The 20,661-nt window shown below is 40.7% G+C and overlaps 3 protein-coding genes across 5 annotated transcripts; 2 read left to right on the top strand and 1 right to left on the bottom strand.

Annotated features, from left to right (window-relative positions):
- Positions 1–911: 911 nt before the first annotated feature.
- LOC111965792 (leptin receptor overlapping transcript-like 1) lies at positions 912–5,194 on the bottom strand. 3 transcript variants are annotated; one of them, XM_023990091.2, is made up of 5 exons: positions 4,872–5,182; positions 3,905–3,980; positions 3,569–3,755; positions 3,104–3,216; positions 1,018–1,684 (listed from the first exon to the last, which is right to left on the bottom strand). In XM_023990091.2, coding segments are annotated over exons 1-5 (393 nt in total). In that variant the 5' UTR covers positions 4,888–5,182; the 3' UTR covers positions 1,018–1,683. The 3 variants fall into 3 exon arrangements, with proteins under 3 accessions (XP_023845860.1, XP_023845859.1, XP_023845858.1); XM_023990092.2 differs by lacking the exon at positions 3,104–3,216 and having other exon boundaries at positions 912–1,684; positions 4,872–5,168; XM_023990090.2 differs by lacking the exon at positions 1,018–1,684 and having other exon boundaries at positions 2,630–3,216; positions 4,872–5,194.
- Positions 5,164–11,962, top strand: LOC111965790 (signal recognition particle subunit SRP72). Its single transcript, XM_023990087.2, has 19 exons — positions 5,164–5,333; positions 6,264–6,384; positions 6,534–6,657; positions 6,799–6,942; positions 7,090–7,201; positions 7,324–7,355; positions 7,479–7,603; positions 7,717–7,774; positions 7,914–8,045; positions 8,591–8,719; positions 8,838–8,910; positions 9,350–9,414; positions 9,522–9,617; positions 9,747–9,850; positions 9,977–10,054; positions 10,339–10,476; positions 10,577–10,614; positions 11,352–11,511; positions 11,692–11,962. Exons 1-19 carry the CDS (start codon positions 5,234–5,236, stop codon positions 11,882–11,884), a joined length of 2,022 nt encoding a protein of 673 aa, XP_023845855.1. The 5' UTR covers positions 5,164–5,233; the 3' UTR covers positions 11,885–11,962.
- A 1,560-nt stretch (positions 11,963–13,522) lies between these two features.
- On the top strand, positions 13,523–19,655 carry LOC111965789 (ADP-ribosylation factor-like protein 9). The gene is made up of 4 exons (XM_023990085.2): positions 13,523–13,931; positions 16,450–16,618; positions 18,955–19,130; positions 19,455–19,655. The coding sequence occupies exons 1-4, from the start codon at positions 13,698–13,700 to the stop codon at positions 19,632–19,634; spliced, it is 759 nt and encodes a 252-aa protein (XP_023845853.1). The 5' UTR covers positions 13,523–13,697; the 3' UTR covers positions 19,635–19,655.
- Positions 19,656–20,661: the final 1,006 nt, after the last annotated feature.

The following is a 20,661-nucleotide window of genomic DNA, read 5'->3' as shown; positions in this document are numbered from 1 at the left end:
GTGTTTGCAATAACACCGATATAGGCCTATTTCTATGTCACTTTAACATCGAGACGGAATTGGAAAAATACCAAAAATGCGTGTCGCTGGATATACTAAGGATCCAAAGTTATATGCAAATCTACCTAAATGGTGCCCCTCGGGCTGTGAATGTTATGAAATCTAACATGGCAATTGGACAAGTTGTAGCTAGCAGGCACCTTTGGATGCATATCTAAACTACACCCTGGAGCTATATACACTTACATAACTAACCTTCTGGTAAACAACCTTAAAACAGGTACCTTATTCTTTACTTGACATTTATATTTTGGATCTTATTTCAGGGGAGTAAAATCCATAAACGTTCCTAAAGAGGAAGTATTGTCTGCCTGGCAGACAATCTCCTCGGCTTTGCATTTGTACCATGACTGAAATTGCTATATAATTATCTAGTGACATGTTTTTATCCTCATCTGAATCAAGGGGGGCGGGGGGGCTGTGAGGTTTTACCCATCTGAACAACCATTGATCCATTTACAGTTCTGATGCTAATATGAGCACAACAATGGGGACATCACTGCACTGAGTCTGGGGCCTTTAATAAAGAAGTCTCCGCTTATGCATGGCCTTGTTTCACATGTCAGTTCCTTGCCAGGTGGGGGAGACAAAACACATATTCCTCCTGTTAGTGCTTGACTACCTGCTTCCAGGTGTGAAGGCTTCCAGGTGTGAACATGTCATTCTCTACCTTATACACACCGGTGCAGAATGTGCCAAAGCAACTGTATAGAATCAATGGTTTGATCCTGTTGCGAGATCTGAAGGTTTCGTAGTCAAGTTAGAGTCTCTTCAAAAGTCTCAGACCAAATGCAACTAGGAAGTGTTGATACTGTAGGAATTTTATGCATAATTCATTCAATGAGAGGATGTTCAAAAAAGGCTTTTATTTAGAAAAGAAAACCCCCATGCTGACCTCTGCCTTCGAACACAACAGTTGTAAATAGAAAGTGGCAATTGGACATCTACACAAAGCATCCTCTAATACCAATAAATAAAATATTCTTCCAGGTCTGTGAAACAACATATCTTTCACAAAAGAGATCAGTGACAAACCCATCCCATGACTAGAATGACCTGATTATGCAGTTTGTGTGTGTTCATTTGTTTGATAGAATTATATTGAAATTCTTTGTACATTTCTCAAAAATTTCACTAAGCAATACTCGGTCTATAATGCTTAAATTGTGGTTCAAATGCTATGAATAGCCTACCCTGGATGTCCAAAAACTGTAGATATGCCATCAGTGCATTGCTGTAGGCACAAATGTATATTTTATCATTTGTTTTGATGTATGGAAAGTTTAAACTTTACTTACATAAAAGKATAACAAAAACACCAAAAGCCATTTGTTGTAACATTACCTTTGATAATCAAGGTAACAATGATTATTTAAAAAGTTCAACTAAACTCAAAAAAGGTGCAAAAGGGTTTTCATTATGATCACTATCTTCATGGAGGTTGTGGTCTCTGGAAGACTGGAAATAAGAAGTTGACAAACTTACTCACAATCTGAGTGAGACAGAAAGAGATACCGGATGAATCAGTGCTTCCGATTACTTCTGGAATATTTTTAGATGGATTTCAGTCTTTTTTTGTTTGTTGCCTCTTCCAGAGACCACTTTTCACAGATAACTGCTCCATCTGCAAAATAAAAACAAAGAGATCTTAAACACGCAACCTTTCCACCCAGCTAAACAGGCCAGTGCACACGGGGTGACAGATGCTTAATACCTTGCTTAGCTACAACTAGTTCAGTTAAATGTAACAGCAAACTTCACAGCTCAGGACACAGTCCTCTGAGACCTTTAACTAATGGCAAACTACACTGAGTGAAAGTATGGTATCAGCACACCCAATGCAAGTATACAAGGACCACAATAAAAGTAGTTTAGACCTATACGGCGAATTGATTTCCTTCAGGGAGAGGACGGGAAAACATCTTAGTGCAGATGTACTAAATATAGAACAAAACATGATATGCCTTGGTAAAAACTAGGGTTCATCCACATTTATCTGTGAAATATAACTACAGTGCAGCCTTGGTTTCCAATTACTGGTATAGAAACCAATTGGTCTCTTGGAAACCTGGTAAATCTAGGGCTAGCGGTATTAGTGACCCGGGTTATAAGTAGCCTAGATCTTAAGTTGGCCACATTTCACGCCGGCTAGCCTTAATCCTGGGCTGTCTGACCAAGGTTTTTGATGACTCTATTCTAAAGAGAAAAGATGACACAGGGTTACAATGACTTCTAGACTATTTTCAAAAGGGGCAGAATATGCTACGCTACGCTAAACTACCAAACACAAGAGGCCTGTATCAAATTAATGTCGGTGAATAGCCGAGTCATTAGAATTTGATCACTGCAATGGGGGACAGTGCATTGGATAATGCATTTTATCAATATATGCTGTATCTACCTTCATATTGAATGGTTTCAAGCTGAGAGAAACTCACAGGCGTTCAGCTTTCAATGTGCTCTTCAAAAACAACCTTTACTCCATGCAAAATATCCAGTGCTTCAGCTTCATGTCAGCACTTGGAAGGGGAGACTATCCCCTCGAAACTGACCAGCATGCTACTGTATACCCTCACTCCCAAAGTTACATATCTTTTATCAGTAAGATATCTTTGTCACAGGAAAAAAAGCTTCCAACCTTCAGACAATGGAAAAAAATCCCAAACCAATAGCCAAAGACCCCTTCCATAGGTCAMTCTGAGTCCAGGTGGACATTTTTGCATTTGCACAGATTAGATGGGCATTTATGATCTCAACAATATTTTATCGCAACTCTCAAAAAATAAGCCTGTACAGTACATGAAGGGAGAAGACTCACAAACATGGAGCCAAAAATAAAAGTCAAAATGAAAGGCAGCACATCCACCTGAAGTCAGTCTGACATTCCGCATGACAGTTAAAACAGATTATTGCACTGGTTTCGTGTGTCTATGGACGGGCAGTCATATAAATAACAACAAACAATAATTACAATCATAACAATAATAATAACAATGCTAGTAATAAACAATTCTGACTTAGCCCCACCACACCCCAATTTTACCACTGCTGCCAACTAAAGTCGTCGTTTGTGCCGAACACCAAAAAGAATCCCAGAATGGTTGCGAAGATGACTACATTGCCTGTTAACACAAGCGCACATGCTCCCCAGGCAATCTGTAAACAACAAACATAAATAATTCAGTCAACATATGTTACAAAATTCTGCATTGCATACTTTCAATCTGTTTGGACTGAGCAAATCACAGCCCTTTTCTAAGTGTTGTTTAGTAACGGATTTGAGCATTTCTTGTTATTACACAAATGGTAGCTTATAAGATGTAGCCCAACAGTCCTATAAGGAATGGTCCTTATTGCATTTGTGTAACACCAAAAATGTATGCAATTAGAAAGCAATTACTTGTAACAACAAAGCTAATGCAATGTTGTTACTGCACAGGTATGAGAGCAAAGTGTTGTCAAACACCCCTTAGCCTACACAAGTAAAATCACCAAGATGTATACTTACAACATCAGCTCTTGCGAAAATGATGGGCAGGCCGAAGGCTGAAACCACTATGCCCGTTGTGAGAAATAAAGCCAGCTCTTTGCAGGCATTGCTGGCCGAGTCTGTGTCGTCAACAATTCTCCGGGAGATGCAGTAAGGGATTGGGGCGAGGATGTAGAAGAAGAGGAGGAACAAGGGCCAGTATTTACTGTGAAGAGAGAAGTTCCCGTCAGTTCTGACTTGGAAAATACTTGATGTGGGCAGCATTATATTATAAAAGCTTGCAAGAAAGGCATTTTACAGTACTTGTGCACGTGACATTAACACATGAAACATGAATATGATGAAGATACTTACTCATACACTGGAAGAGCACATCCTAGCATCAGGAACATGAGGCCAATAGCCCCACCAAAGGACAGGCTGATCAGAGCTAGAAAGGAGAGGGAAATAAACTAAGCCACTGTGTTTGTTTGTGTTTGTGTGTGTGTGTGCAATACTAATTCCTTAGGTCATAATTGATCATCTGACCATGACCCTAATGCTGTAGCTCCAAGGAGGAAATAATCATGTGACAAATCAGATGATTTCACATTCAGGGCCTGGCTGGGATGGATTGGGTGAGGGGATGCAGAGTATTTCCAGCTATCATAGATGTTTATTAGAAAGTTGCTAGCATTAAAGTGTATTAATTTAACTAGTTAGAACATTGATTTGTAAACTTCTGCATGTCATGATGACTTAGATAGCTAGATGGTTAACTAGTTATAAAGGAGGATTGAGACAACGCACTTGTTAGCGAGGTCTAACGTTAGCTAATTTAGCTTGTCATAATTGCCTAGCCATAACAATACAACATTAGGTTTGGCAGGACAAGGCTAGTTTCTAACGTGTATTTCATCGATTCGTAATGGCATCATGAGCTAGTTAAATGGCCCATCATCAATACCATAACTAGCCAGGTGCTAATCTAGCAACCTAACGTTAACTGTAGCTAGCTAACGCGTTACTAACTAGAACACAAATAATGTTATTAGSTAGCTAGCTAGCTAGCTACAGTGCCTAGTTAACGTCCTTGCTAGTTGACGTTATATAATTAGCTAGTTATTTAGCTAACGTTACATAGCTAGCAGATAATAAGCCGACATCAAATTAGTTAGCTAGCAAAGGAGGATAGTTCGCTTAACTGGCTAGCACTCAGGCAGTGGTTAGGTAGCAGCACACCATGTCAAAGCATAGCTAGTTGGCTCGCTATGTGTGATTGACTATATTTCTTGTAATCCAATTAATGTATTATTTAAAAGTAAGACAGCAACTTCCTCACCTTTAATCCCGGCCATTTCTGTAGGACATAAACTCGTCACACAGTCCACGAAAACAATACACCCTTACTAGTACTGCATCAAACAGTCCGTGAATTCGATTTCACCCATAGAGCTGTGTCTGTATCTAGCAATACGCACGCGCGGAATCCCATCAATCAGAAGAACATATAAAATAGATAATCTGACTAATGAATGTGTATGCTGAAACCCACCCTGTATATAAATACGTTTGCTAATTATGATGTTTATCTTTTTAAATGCATGCGGGTTCTTCACTCTTTTTCTTTAGCCATTTTTGTGATTCTATCAATCCGGAAGAAACATAATTGTGCTTCCGCTGGCAGTCTGCATGGAGTGAAAGATGGCGAGTGGAGGAGGCACAGTTGCTTCGCTGTGGACAGAAGTGAATCGTTGTGGACAGAATGGAGATTTTACTCGGGCCATCAAAGCTGTCAACAAAAGTAGGGTTTTACTCTTGTTCACATGTTTGTAGCTGTCAAATCTGAATAAATGCTCTGTGTTGTTTCAGGGCTGAATGATTACTATCCAGCTGGTTAGCTAGCGAGCTAACGTTAAGTTACAACTCTTAGTTAAAAATAAATATGCAGCTATAATCAAGCTAATCACTAGTTAGGAAGTTTTTGTTAAATAAAAATTTCCCCCCAATGATCGGAACATAGTGTAGATTTTTATTGAGAACAGTAATAGCATATTTTTACTCAAGGGATAATATTTCAAAATTGTCAGTCAGATCTGAGTTGTAAACACAGTGACGTGTCCCAATTCGCTGGCTGGCTGGCTCGCTGGCTGGCTGGCTGGCTGGCTGGCTCGCTAGCAACTACCCTGTTTGACTCTATCTATCCTGTAGCTATCAGCCTTGTATCTGCTGGGAGGTGTGATCCAGAGATTTGCACTTTCATTGGAACATTATTGAGTTCTCTATTGCACACCATAATTTGAGATTTGATTAAATTATCGTTGGTGGTGACTGACCTGAAGGAAAATTATACTTTTGCATGTAACTACACTAAGGGCCAATCTGCGACAGTGATTCTTGACTAGAACATATAAATGCCTCATGAGCTTAGTTCATAGTTTAACTGTCATACATCATCAGAACCCACAATATAAGCTTGTTTTACTCCAATGTTTGTCAACAATGTAATTGTAAACCAACGTTGTACAGTATATAACCTCAACATGGTTGAAAGTATCATTTTTATCTCATGGATGGTGAGTCCTTGCATTTGTAGCTCTGTCTATGAATTTGACAGGTTACATTTCTCCAGCCCCATCATTAAACTCTACTAAAACAGTGGTGGGGTGTATGCTTTGTTACTGTTAGAACTGCAGTTTGCCCCTTTAATCTCAATTATTCATTTCTTCCACAGTTTTGCATGAAGTCAAGGAAGATGTGACAGCCCTTCGCTGTAAAATAGTATGCCTGCTGCAAAATGGTAGCTTCAAAGAGGCACTGAATGTCATGAACACATATTCAAAAATACTTGGCAGGTATGTTGAAAATGACTTGTGACTTTAACATAATGTTCTATAGTGATAATCTTGTAGCAATGCAAAATCTATAAATACTTGGTCTGGTTTGAGAAACTCCTGGCTGTACCCTTAGGCCAATGTTTAACACTTTCTTTGTGCTTCCTCAGTGAACTAATTTTGTTTGAAAAGGCCTACTGTGAGTACCGGTTGAACAGAGTTGAAAGTGCTCTGAAGACTATTGAAGGTGTTTCAGGTCAAACAGACAAGCTCAAAGAACTCTATGGTCAAGTGGTAAGACTTTATGAAAATAAGAAATGACATTAGATGTTGTTTGCACTGCTTGCCTGTCTACCCTTCAGTGGATGGTCCTGCCAGCCACAGTAAACTGGCCCAATGTACTGATCCCTGACCTCCCCTTTGTTCTCACCATAGCTGTACCGTATGGAGCGCTATGACGAGTGCAAGGCTGTCTACACGGACCTGATCAGGAACTCCCAGGATGAATACGAAGAGGAGAGGAAGACAAACCTCTCAGCCGTGGTGGCTGCTATGAGCACATGGGAGAAAGCTTCTCCGGTGGGTCATCTGCACCCATTTAAAACAGACTTCTATTCGTACTGGTCTTCTGAGACACTTGATTATTGAAGCCTTTAGTATCCTTCATCTTCCCTGAGTCTCAATTTAACACTGAATAATACATTTAATTCCACCCTGTTTTTGCAGGATGATCTTGGCCTGTCAGAGACTACATATGAGCTGAGCTACAACGCTGCCTGTACTCTAATTGGTCAAGGCCAACTCACGGAGGCTATGAACAAACTACAGGAAGCAGAAGGTTAGGACCACAGACAAATGCAATTCTACAGACATGGCCTTAATTCGTAATGCTGTGCGGTAGGTTTTGTCCAGCCCTTTCATGGTTAATGTTGACAATTTTTGTTTGCGTCATTTTTTCAGAGCTTTGTCGTGTTTCCTTGTCCGAGGATTCGGTGAGTGCTCTATGCCTGTGAAATAAATACGTTCACAATGTCATGGCTAAGTGTACAGATTTAAAAATGTCTTCTTCTTTTTTTCAAATTGTGAATCGTAATATGCTTGTCTGGTTTGTGCAGGATATAACCGAGGAGGACATTGAGTCAGAGCTGGCCGTTATCCACTCCCAGATGGCCTACGTTATGCAGTTACAGGGTCGGACAGAAGTGGCGCTGCAGCTCTATAACCAAGTCATCAAGCTCAAGTGAGTGTTACTCTAAAGTGGGATCAATTGAGCCATTACATTCAATTGTAAAGTATGTGCTATTGTAGGCACAGGACGAGAGAGTAGTGGAATTCTTTTTTGTTGAATCCTAGGCCATCGGATGTGGGACTTCTAGCTGTGACTGCGAACAACATCATTACAATAAACAAGGTAGATACAAGCATGAACCTTCCCTGTACTGCTAGGAACTACTAAACATTGAAACAGGCTAAGCTGTTATTGACTGTGTTCTCTTATTGTTGTAGCCATGGGGGCTGACGCTGTTGCTCATATGCTTTTTCTCCTGCAGGACCAAAACGTGTTTGACTCTAAGAAGAAGGTGAAATTGACAAATGCTGACGGTGTCGAGTACAAGCTGGCCAAGAAACAGCTGCAAGCCATCGAATTCAACAAAGCCCTGTTGGCTATGTACACTAACCAGGTATCGGATTTGAATACATTAACTCATTGTTAAAATTATCCTCCACTCTTTATTCACAGCTTTATTTTGACAATTTCACTACATACTCATGTCAAATCAAAATCAAATCAAATGTTATTTGTCACATGCGCTAAATACAACAAGTGTAGACGTTTACCATGAAATGCTTACTTACGAGCCCTTTCCCAACAATGTAGTTAAAAAGTACGAAAATTGACAAATATTTCAAAAGAAAATAGTAACTAAATAACACGGCTATATACAGGGAGTACTGAGTCAGTGTACTGGGGTGCGAGGTAGTTCCGGTGATTGAGGTAATATATGTGTGTATATATAGATTTGGTTAGGTGATTGATTGAAGTACATGTAGCTAGGGGGTGAACAGCAGAACGTCCGGGTAGCCGTTTAATGAACTGTTCAGCAGTCTTATGGCTTTGGGGTTGAAGCCGTTCAGGAGCCTTTTGGTCCCAGACCAGGGAGAATGGTGAACAGGTTAGACTGGGAATCTCAACGGTCATTGCTGATTTGTTACGTGCACCCCACAGGCGGACCAGTGCAGAAAGCTGTCGTCAGGCCTCCAGTCCCAGAACCCAGGCCACCCGCTGCCCGTTCTGATCCAGGTGGCTCAGCTGTGCAGAGAGAAGCAACACTCCAAGGCCATGGAGCTGCTTCAGGTACTCCCTGTTGACCAGATCCTAACTTGAGATACGTGTAGTTGATGTATAAATACATAAATAGCCATTGAAAGCTCTTGTATGTATAATGCTGGCTGTGTTTGTTTCTGTTGTAAAGTGTTTCGCAGACCAGCACCCAGAGAGTGCATCTGGTATCAAATTAACAATGGCACAACTCTATTTGACTCAAGGTAAGGTTGTCTTTCCATATCCCCATTTTTTTTAATTTTTTTTTTTGCTGAAAATAGGCCTATTTTTTTTATTTAACCGTTCTTTAACTAGGCAAGTCAGTTAAGAACAAATTCTTATTTACAATGACGGCCAACAGGGAACAACTGCCTTGTTCATGGGGCAGATTTTTACCTTGTCAGCTCGGGGATTTGATCCAGCAACCTTTTGGTTACTGGCCCAACGCTYTAACCACTAGGCTACCTGCCGCCTATTGAAGATGATAAATTAGATTAGTGCTTAACAGTATACTTACTGATTGATACCATACCTAGTGCTGTGCTATCATGTCATTTGATGAGCAAGTGACTCCTGTTCTGTCTGAATTCAGGTGTTTGAGCACCTGACCGAGTAGAAGGTAACCTCRTAATAAATAAACCTTCATTGGTGTCTTCTCCAAAGGTCACGTTACCAAAGCATGTGACATCTTGAAGTCAATTGAAGATTTCAAGCACAAACAAGGAATGGTTAGTTGTTACACTTCTATTATTCTACATCTAATCATAGATTAAAAATGTTCTGAACGAACATTACATCATAACACTCCTGCTAACAAATTGAAATTGTTTCACAGATCTCAGCTCTGGTAACGATGTACAACCACGAAGAGGACATCGACAGCGCAATTGATGTCTTCAGCCAAGCTATTCAGCACTACCAATCTGAACAGGTATTAGTCAACAAGCACATTATAAAGAAGTCAATATAACTTTTTAAATCCTGGAGTGTGTGTGTTACTATTTGTTTCCATAGTAACACTGCATTGTCCACTATTCCACTTTGTCTTCCTCCATCCCAGCCTGGTTCCTCTATTCACCTGGCACTCGTACGGGAGGCCGCCGATTTCAAGCTGAAGTATGGACGGAAAAAGGAAGCCATCAGTGACCTGGAACAACTGTGGAAGTGAGTGATGCTCTTAACGATTGTTCTGTTTCTACTGTTGTTCTGCAGTGGTGATGCTGGTGTATGTCCTGCTTGCTCTACGTGTGGTATTCAGTGTAACAACGCATCTGTTCCCTTGCTCCACAGACAAAACACCAATGACATCCACACTTTGGCACAACTCATCTCTGCCTATTCTTTGGTCGATCAAGATAAAGCCAAGTCGTATCCTTTTTTTCGCTCTCTCTGTATTTGAAACTACACATAAATAATAACTTTATTTGGAACGAATGCTTGCAATTGATCCAGCAATCCATGCCGTTGCCACTATCATAGCACAACTGTCAGAACTGCAATGTCAAATCTTTGAGTATTTGAATGACTATCTCTGATTTGGTCCAGTTCTCATTCACAGTCAAGGTGATTTTACCAGGGATATCATAAAGTGCCTAGAACTGTTTAGTGAATGGAAAAGCATATTTTATTATGTCCTTAGTCCTTTGTCCCAGCCTCAGCAAGCACCTCCCTTCCCCTGAAAGCATGTTGTTTAACGTGGACGTAGATGAGCTGGAGAACTCTCATGGCGCCAACTACGTCAGAAAGAAGGCCGCTAAAGTCCCGGGAGACAACCTACCAAAAGAACAAGGGTAAGGAGACCAAATGCTTTTAATTAAAGGCTGCGTTAATTAAGCTGTGTAATACCTGTTTTATACATAGGCTTTCACTATCAATATTATCTCTCCACAGCCAGGGGGATGTTAAAAAGAAGAGGAAGAAAAAGAAGGGTATGTCCTCATGTTGTATGTGAATATCTTATTAACCTCTATGGGATCGGTGTACCCCCTCCCCCTGAGGGTCGGTTGAGCTAATGTGATTAGCATGAGGTTGAAAGTAACAAAAAAATGTCCCAGGACATAGGCATATCTGATATGGGTACAAAGCTTAAATTCTTGTTAATTGAACTGCACTGTCCAATTTACAGTAGCTATTACAGTGAAAGAATACCATGCTATTGTTTGAGGAGAGTGCACCATTATGAACTTGAATTAATAAACCAATTCGGTACATTTGGGCAGTCTTGATAAAACATTTTGAATATATATGCAATGGCACATTGGATCAGTCTAAAACGTTGCATGTGCACTGCTGCCATCTGGTGGCCAAAATCTAAATTGTGCCTGGGCTGGAATAATACATTATGGCCTTTCTCTTGCATTTAAAAGATGGTACAACAACAACAAAAAATATGCATGTTTTTTTCTTTGCATTATCTTTTACCAGATCTAATGTGTTATTCTCCTACATTAATTTCACATTTCCACAAACTTCAAAGTGTTTCCTTTCAAATGGTATCAAGAACATGCATATCCTTGTTTCAGGTCCTGAGCTACAGGCAGTTAGATTTGGGTATGTCATTTTAGGTGGAAATTGGGGGGCAAAGGGGCGGATTCTTAAGAGGTTTATAAAGTCAACATCTCTGATTTGGATGGGGAATTGCTATTTTTCTCTCGCCTCTGTTTAGGAAAATTGCCCAAGAACTACGACCCCACGGCGAACCCTGACCAGGAGAGATGGCTGCCCATGAGAGAGCGCACCTACTACCGGGGCAGGAAGAAGGGCAAGAAGAAGGAACAAGTGGGTAAAGGCACGCAGGGGGCCACGTCAGGAGCCGCGTCCGACCTGTGAGTAACGCATCCTTGTCTCTTACCGTTTGTCACTTTCCTTAGCTCTAAAAAGGTATATGAATCTAATAGTTGAACATTTAATACATCTGTCTGACTCCAGATTCATTCAGTTGGCACCCTTTGTCATGTAGTGTGTTGCATTTGGTTGGTAATCACTTCATTTTGCTGTGTTTCCAGGGATGCCAGTAAGACAGCCAACAGTCCCCCCACCTCCCCCCGGCCAGGGTCAGCCCAAGCCTCTGCCTCCACCTCGGCCCCCGCTACCAGCAACGTTGTCCCTCCGCGACAGCAGAAGCCTGCCACTGCAGGGCCAGGGGCCCGCAAGAAGGCCCCTCAGAAGAAGAAAAAGGGAGGCAAGGGTGGCTGGTAGCCTGGAGAACGTTGCAGATATGGAGCAACACATTGGTGACCACCACCACATGGCCCGGAACTCACAGAATCATGAGCTTTGTCATTTTTTAAGTTGGTTATAACTTTTTTTTTACCAAACAAATAATGGTGTCCAATTTCTGGTTGTTGAATAAGTTGCAATACATTTAGTAATAGGCCCCAATGCTTTCTTCACGGTTAGGTTTTCTTTTAAGATGCAGAAACAAATGTCGGTGAACTAAGAGACCTTGTGTTGTAGGCAAGGGGGGTCTTGCTAGTTTGTAATGCATATCTTCTGTGCAGAAAAAATGTACTGTTTGTGTTTTCTCTTCTCCCTGAGCCTGAGTATTTGAACACGGTTCCTTGACCGTGAACTAATTTCCTTGACTTGCCCACTCAATTTCAATCACTTGACCTTGTTTTCAACCTAAGAGGCAAGCTGTGTATGTTAAAGTATATTTATTTTTAAATCCCTGCATCGTTTTCGGCTAATGCAAAAAGTCTGTTTTTAAACGTAGACTCAGCGATATGATGTAGATGCAGAAAGTACACAGCAAAGTGGATCAATTTCTGCAACAACTAAGAGAGTTGAAGCACGTTGCTCAACTTCTCTGCTGTTTTGGTCCCTTACCTACCACGCTGTAACAGCGTGAAGTGAACCCATGCACAGATACTGTGTGAGAGCGAAGTGTTGCATCTTGCTCATCTCTATCTGTGTTGCTGCTCGTGGCAATGTCATTTCGCTGAGTCTACCTTTTTAATTATTGGCTAGCAGTACATAATTAGGACATTGTTTTAGGAACTGTTTACAATGATGGAAGCAAACTATTTTTGCCAAAATTTGTGTCCCATTGTTGTCTTAATAAATAGGCTTCCTTAACAACTGACAAACTGATGTTCCTTTCTTGTGTTTTTTTAACTTAACACTTTCCAAAGCGAAATTTATCTGGATTTATGGTCATGGAACATCTCATCAGCATTGTATGCTGTGTGCCCTCTTTAATATCAAGCGCCGCCTGGTGGATTTACTATGGAAGTGCAAAGCAGAAAAGATCATTCAGATGCAATTTTGCATCATTGGTGTTGCACATTTTCTGTTCCATTCTGTCATTGTAGTCGTTTTTCAGTCTTACATTTGAAATTGTGACGCTACATTCCCCCACTCCCCAGCCAAGGCATGTTAAATGGTTTTGACTAGATAGTATACAGTTTGTCAGAATTGACTTTTCGTAGCAGGTTAGGAGAATTAGGTTACATTTAGGAAAAGGGTTAGGGTTGGCTGAAATCCACACACAAAATCAATTTTTTAATGGCAATTTGAGATTAGCTGTATCCCATCTAGCCATGACAATTTTATACGCAAAGTAAGTGTGCATAGGGTGGTTTCTCTACATGTCAATCAAATTGATGAGCCGAAATGAGACGATTAATTAAACATTGACTGTATATGAAGGGATTAAATCACCGCGGACAGGATAGCAAGTTAGTGTGTAATGTAGCAAAAACTGTCTAAATTGTTGAATATTAGATTTTTTTTTTTAAAGGTGTTATACTATATATATATTTCTCAATATATTCTAGATCCTGCTTTCATAATATTTTCTTGTCTGGTACTTCCTTCCTGTGTGCTCCTAAACGCCCGGATATCCCCTATCGCGTTGAGGTAGTTTGACTAATCCACTTGTTGTAACGATAACCAAAGACATTAGAACCAGGCTGTAACCGGGGATGCAAACTTCTAGATAATAACCATTATCACGATGTATAAAGACATGTGAAGCAGGTATTCAAGATTTCGCAAAATTGTTTCTAACATGCCTGGTGTCAGAGAAGCTGCGGTCGTAGGTTTTACTCTCGCAGTAACCGGAGGAGTTGGGTATGTCATCTGGACTTTTGTGTCTTCGGGGGTAAAGGCAAAGAAGGCGAAGGCGAAGCCAAAGCCAAAGCCAGAGCAAGAACCAGAGAAAATAGAAAAGGACACTAGAAATGAAACTGCACGAAAAGTACCAGAACGCGCAAACCAAACACCAACAGTCGTAGTAACAGAGGTAGGCTACTTTTTGTTCATCTTGTGCTTGTAAAATGTTTATTTTTGATACCTCAGGGATTATGAGGCATGCCTACTTGACGGATGTTTGTGGTTGCTAGTGGAAATAACCTCACCGCAAATTGTCTCGATTTTGGTGAAGTCTAAATGGGATTCTTGGGACGTTCCAATTCTGACGTTAGCCCATTTGAAGTTATGGTTATGGTAAGTATAGGAGTTAAGGTTCAGATGGCTTTTTACTTAGTTATAAATGAATTCTTATCACTTCACAAGATCCCTGTAACACCTAAAGATTTTGTAATTGTTTTAGATGCCATTCCCTCAGGTGTTGCTTTATTATTCAGGAACGTGTCGAGACCTGACCCTCAGAAACGACCTTSCATTAACCCTGTTGACTCATCAGTAGGAAAGATTTGTATCTCTTGTGGTCCATTCAACAACAGAGCGATACGAACCTTGTTCCAGCAGGATGTTGTATCCTATACCTTATGTTATGCCTTATTGGAACGGTTTTATTGATAATATCTGTTGGGGGGAAAAGTTTGGATGTTGCCACACACTTACCTAAATGTTAATAAAATTAAGGAAGTTTCCTTTAAAATTATTCATAAATATTATCCTGCCAACCACTATATGAAGAAGTTTAAGAAAAACAAACTCAGATTGCTCCTTTTGTAATGACCACCCAGAAACAGTGTTTTTTGGCATTGTATACATGTAAGAAAACTGTGGCGAGACATCAGTAGATTTATAATTGAACACATTTATGAAGWTTTTACAAGATTTCCACATCTCTATTGTGGAGAGATGTACTGCTTGGATTCTTTACCCACGATAGAAATAAGTTGAAACTATTTTATGTAATTCATTTAATTATTCTTTTGGGCAAATTTCATAATCACAAATGTAAATTCCCAAACAAAACACAACAGTTTCTTACCTTACAAAAAGAAATTGAACTATATTTTAAGACAATTACTCTACTAACAAAAAAGCTGTTATAATTCTAAGTGTATGTATGTCCCTTAAGGTCCGTGTGTAATGTGATATTGTACCCTCTAGCCCCGGCCCTAGCCCAATTGTCCTTTGTATATTATTTATATATACTTGTGTTCCCCCCATGTACTTTCTGTATTGATTTGTTGTTAATAAATAAAAAATAGGACTTAAGGTTAGAGTTTAGGGTAGCGACGTCCCAATGATCCCAAAATTGCACTAACCCTAGATTTGAAAGAACTTTACAATTTCTATTGTGAAACTAGTCATATGTCTGTCGTAATGTTTATAAATATGTAATAAGTAAGGTCCTCACTCCGATATAGCTTCTTTCCTGTGACAGATTAGTCACGAGTGGCTGAAACGACTATTGTCGCTTGGTCAGCTTGACATTATAATAATGTTGCCAGACTGTATCATCATACAGTGGTAACCTGGCCCTATAGTCTATTCTCAGGCAGTGGGTCAGCTTGTACTGACCACATGATGTGACAGTTCAGTTCAGCCCCCTTCAGTCTCATTGACTTCTGTAGGCCTATGCTATAAAAGGCTGAAGTAAAGATAAAGCAAGAAACGTGATTGTTTTAGGCCTAAATTATTCCACTATTCACAATCATATCAAATTTGATTGGTCACATGCGCCAAATACAACAGGTGTAGACTTTACAGTGAAATGCTTATTTATGACATTCCCAACAGTGCAGAGTTAAAAAGTAAGACAAATATTTGCTAAAGGAAAAAGTAACACAATATAAACAATAACGAGGCTATATATAAAGTGTACCAGTACCGAGTCAATGTGCAGGGGTACGAGGCAGTTGAGGTAATACAGTATATGGATGTAGGTAGGGGTAAAAGTGACTAGGCAATCAGGATATATAATAAACAGAGTAGCAGCTGTGTGTGTTAGMGTGTCAGTGTAGTATGTGTGAGTGTGTGGGTAGACATTTGCAAGCACCTGTTAAGATTCTAGAATGTCCCAGTATCATGGTTTTAATTAACATTAACTCATTACTCTGGATCAACACTTGCAGATAATACTTCCACATGAGTGACATTTTTGCCTTTATATACTCCATCTTTGCTTATGGGTTAGCAGCCACAGAGATGTATAGATGATTCTAGTGCCCAAAAGCCTGTTTTAGAATGGACATTGCCATTGAGGAATTTCACMATTTTGAAGTAGTCAACTTGGTGGGACTTCCAATGGCTTAAGGAAGGAATAACTCAATTATACTTGTGAGCAAACATTCCATAACTGGAGGTGGCAGTAAATCGCCAACCTTGGCTTTATACCTGTTCAAACAACACATTCCAGGTGGCAGTRTGCACCCTTTCAGTTTGTTTACCAACTTATAGAAGTAGTAGAATAAGAAGAAAATYGACTRCTTCAAAATGGAGATGGCCTCAATGGCACTTCCCGTGCTCTCACTAAAGCCATAATGGCACAGATACAACGTTGTGATCTCTATACATCTGGATGGTTGCATCTGATGTCTCTTTGTTATYATGTGTCCTTCTAGGTGAAGCCCACAGGAAAGCAAGTCCTGGTGCTCGGCCTTGAAGGGGCAGGGAAGACCAGCCTGCTGCACTGCTTTGCCACGGGGAGTCTGGAGCAGGATGTGACYCCAACACAGGGCTTTAACGCCGTGTCCATCAATAGGGAGGACCTGCAGATCGAGTTCCTAGAAAGTGAATGCAACCTGCACATAACAATTGTTTTATTTATTTCACCTTTATTTAACCAGGTAGGATAGTTGAGAACAAGTTCTCATTTGCAACTGCGACCTGGCCAAGATAAACGCATAGCAATTCGACACATACAACAACACAGAGCTACACATGGAATAAACAAAATATAGTCAATAATACAGTAGAACAAAAGAAAACAAAAAGTCTATATACAGTGAGTGCAAATGAGGTAAGATAAAGGAGTTAAGCCAATAAATAGGCCATGGTGGCGAAGTAATTACAATATAGCAATTACACACTGGAATGGTAGATGTGCAGAAGATAAATGTGCAAGTAGAGATACTAGGGTGCAAAGGAGCAAGATAAATAAATACAGTATGGGGATGAGGTAGGTAGATAGATGGGCTGTTTACAGATGGGCTATGTACAGGTGCAGTGATCTGTGAGCTGCTCTGACAGCTGGCGCTTAAAGCTAGTGAGGGAGATATGAGTCTCCAGCTTCAGAGATTTTGGCAGTTCGTTCCAGTCATTGGCAGCAGAGAACTGGAATGAAAGACGACCAAAGGAGGAATTGGCTTTGGGGGTGACCAGTGAGATATACCTGCTGGAGCGCGTGCTACGAGTGGGTGCTGCTATGGTGACCAGTGAGCTGAGATAAGGCGGGGCTTTACCTAGCAGAGACTTGTAGATACCCTGTAGCCAGTGGGTTTGGCGACGAGTATGAAGCGAGGGCCAACCAACGAGAGCGTACAGATCGCAATGGTGGGTAGTGTATGGGGCTTTGGTGACAAAACGGATGGCACTGTGATAGACTGCATCCAGTTTGTTGAGTAGAGTGTTGGAGGCTATTTTATAGATGACATCACCGAAGTCGAGGATCGGTAGGATGGTCAGTTTTACGAGGGTATGTTTGGCAGCATGAGTGAAGGATGCTTTGTTGTGATATAGGAAGCCGATTCTAGATTTAATTTTGGATTGGAGATGCTTAATGTGAGTCTGGAAGGAGAGTTTACAGTCTAACCAGACACCTAGGTATTTGTAGTTGTCCACGTATTCTAAGTCAGAGCCGTCCAGAGTAGTGATGCTGGACAGGCGAGCAGGTGCGGGCAGTGATCGGTTGAATAGCATGCATTTAGTTTTACTTGCATTTGAGAGCAGTTAGAGGCCACGGAAGGAGAGTTGTATGGCATTGAAGCTCGTCTGGAGGTTAGTTAACACAGTGTCCAAAGAGGGGCCAGAAATATACAGAATGGTGTCGTCTGCGTAGAGGTGTATCAGAGAATCACCAGCAGCAAGAGCAACATCATTGATGTATACAGAGAAGAGAGTCGGCCCGAGGATTGAACCCTGTGGCACCCCCATAGAGACTGCCAGAGGTCTGGACAACAGGCCCTCCGATTTGACACACTGAACTCTGTCTGAGAAGTAGTTGGTAAACCAGGCGAGGCAATCATTTGAGAAACCAAGGCTGTCGAGTCTGCCAATAAGAATGTGGTGATTGACAGAGTCAAAAGCCTTGGCCAGGTCGATGAATACGGCTGCACAGTAATGTCTCTTATCGATGGCGGTTATGATGTCGTTTAGRACCTTGAGCGTGGCTGAGGTGCACCCATGACCAGCTCTGAAACCAGATTGCATAGCGGAGAAGGTACGGTGGGATTCGAAATGGTCGGTAATCTGTTTGTTAACTTGGCTTTCAAAGACCTTAGAAAGACAGGGTAGGATAGATATAGGTCTGTAGCAGTTTGGGTCTAGAGTGTCACCCCCTTTGAAGAGGGGAATGACCGCGGCAGCTTTCCAATCTTTGGGAATCTCAGATGATACGAAAGAGAGGTTGAACAGGCTAGTAATAGGGGTTGCAACAATTTCTGCAGATAATTTTAGAAAGAGAGAGTCCAGATTGTCTAGCCTGGCTAATTTGTAGGGGTCTAGATTTTGCAGCTCTTCCAGAACATCAGCTATCTGGATTTGGGTGAAGGAGAAATGGTGGGGGTTTTGGCAGATTGCTGTGGAGGGTGCCGGGCAGTTGACCGGGTAGGGGTAGCCAGGTGGAAAGCATGGCCAGCCGTAGAGAAATGCTTATTGAAATTCTCAATTATAGTGGATCAATGATCAGAGTACAGTAACTGCTAATTATCTGGATGACCATGATAAGAAGAAATGGGTCTCATTAGTGGAGACCTTAATTCAAGCTGTTAAATATGAAAAATGTCAAATGAGTTCATCACTCAATATGCATTCATAGTATTTTCTTGTGTTTCACAAATGTACAAAAATGACTTCTATGATACCTTGTGGTGATGAAATTAAATAAAAAAACATGGCATATTTTGCAGTTGGCGGCACAGAGAACCTGCAGCCCTATTGGAAGAGGTACATGTGCAAGGCTATGGTGCTGGTGTTTGTGGTGGACTCCTCAGATGCCGCCCAGTTCCCTTTGGCTAAGAAGCATCTCCACGAGCTGCTAGAAACCGACCTTTACCTTCCCTTAGTGGTACTAGCCAACAAGCAGGTGAGACTGACATACATAAGACTCCCATCTCAAGTGTCTTTCCTTGATTCATCACGTCCTCTCTCCTGGCCTCCTTCTCAAAACGCATTGAAAACGCAAAGGGGCGTAACCCTAGATCTTCTCCAATGCATTTTAAGAACGAGATAAGCAGAAAGGACATGAGGAATCGAGGAAAGACAATTGAGAAAGGGCAAAGGGTTGCATCGCAATAGTCTTGTGGGCGTTTCCTTTCCTCGTCGACTCTTTTTTTTTCATCCCTATGAGATACTGCACCTGCTCCAGTGTCTTACCTCGGGTTTGTTCCGGTTATTCCTCCATCTCCAGGATAATCAAGGGGCCTGCAGTATCACAACGCTCCATGAAGCCCTGTCCCTGGAGGAAGTGGGGGACCAGCGCAAGCTCTTCCTCATTGGCACCCATGTCAGGAAGTGGGACACGGAGGTGAACTCTGCTGTGCAGGACGCACGGGACCTGATCATTCAAATGGTGCAGGATGGTAGATAAACTCACCATCTAGTCATCAGATACAGATGTGGGATCTTAATTTGATCACTATTTTGTTGCTGAGAAACTTGTTGTGCATTTGCATTTTAAAAAGGCTTATAAAGTTGGTAATTTCCAATTGAAATGTTTGACTTGATTTGCCCGAATGAAAAAGATATCAACTTCTATAAAAATGTATAATTATAATCCACATAATAATTCATATTTCCTGTTGCTGCAGGATTATTTTCCTGCTGTAGCAAACTGGCTCAAATTAAGATTCTACATCTGTATGAATGACTGGCTGAGAGGGGATATCTTACTTTAATTTCACCCCTGTTCTGGCTTGCCGTCATTTGTTTGGATAGCACTAGTTACAAGCTATATTGACAGACACCATGATAGTGAAAGGCCTCATTCACATCTGTAGAATGATGATGATTCCAGAGAAGCCAAAAGCTGACAACGTGCTTATGGTCAAACTCATTCCYTGGCAATTACATTAATTCATTAATTGCATTAGAACAAATGAACAAAAGCACAGAGTTGATAGTTTACTTGTTTTTCACATTCAGACACAATATTTCAAGGATGGTCTCAACATCCTTACCTATAGGGATTTAATTGATAATGCTTTGTGGTCATCAAAGATCTTCTTAGTGCTATCTACAACTGTAGAGCACAATGTAGGTTACATGTTTAGAGTCAGTGCTGCTAGGTAGTATGTTGAAGACTCTTTCGAGGTACATAGAATTATTTTTGTTATTTTGCATAATAAAAGTTAAGTATTGACTATATCGTCTTAAAGGGGAACTTGCTACATAGTTATATTTTCATAAAACCAATTTGATTGTTGTGTAACCAAAGCAATCCATCCACATATTTATTTTGAAACATTTTAAAAATGCCAAAGTACAATTTTTCATGTGTCTAGGCATATTTATTTGGCTAACAATGTTTTACCTTGGACTTAATTGAAGCTTTTACAGGAATAACTCTACATATAAGCACAAAAAGTGCTTCTCGTTTTCATGTTTAACACTGGTAA

This window comes from Salvelinus sp. IW2-2015, linkage group LG6.2, assembly GCF_002910315.2.
Source record: "Salvelinus sp. IW2-2015 linkage group LG6.2, ASM291031v2, whole genome shotgun sequence".
In the NCBI taxonomy this organism is placed as follows: domain Eukaryota; kingdom Metazoa; phylum Chordata; class Actinopteri; order Salmoniformes; family Salmonidae; genus Salvelinus; species Salvelinus sp. IW2-2015.
This window is presented reverse-complemented; position numbering and strand designations above follow the sequence as displayed.

Excerpts from the sequence above, each read along its gene's own strand:
- LOC111965790 (XM_023990087.2), top strand. The coding sequence starts at position 5,234 with ATGGCGAGTGGAGGAGGCACAGTTGCTTCGCTGTGGACAGAAGTGAAT. Across the intron at positions 7,356-7,478 it reads TTTCCTTGTCCGAGGATTCG|GATATAACCGAGGAGGACAT; the intron begins GTGAGTGCTCTA and ends TGGTTTGTGCAG. Across the intron at positions 9,618-9,746 it reads AGCACTACCAATCTGAACAG|CCTGGTTCCTCTATTCACCT; the intron begins GTATTAGTCAAC and ends CCTCCATCCCAG.
- LOC111965792 (XM_023990090.2), bottom strand. Across the intron at positions 3,756-3,904 it reads TGTGCTCTTCCAGTGTATGA|TAAATACTGGCCCTTGTTCC; the intron begins GTAAGTATCTTC and ends CTCTCTTCACAG. Across the intron at positions 3,217-3,568 it reads TTTTCGCAAGAGCTGATGTT|ATTGCCTGGGGAGCATGTGC; the intron begins GTAAGTATACAT and ends TGTTGTTTACAG.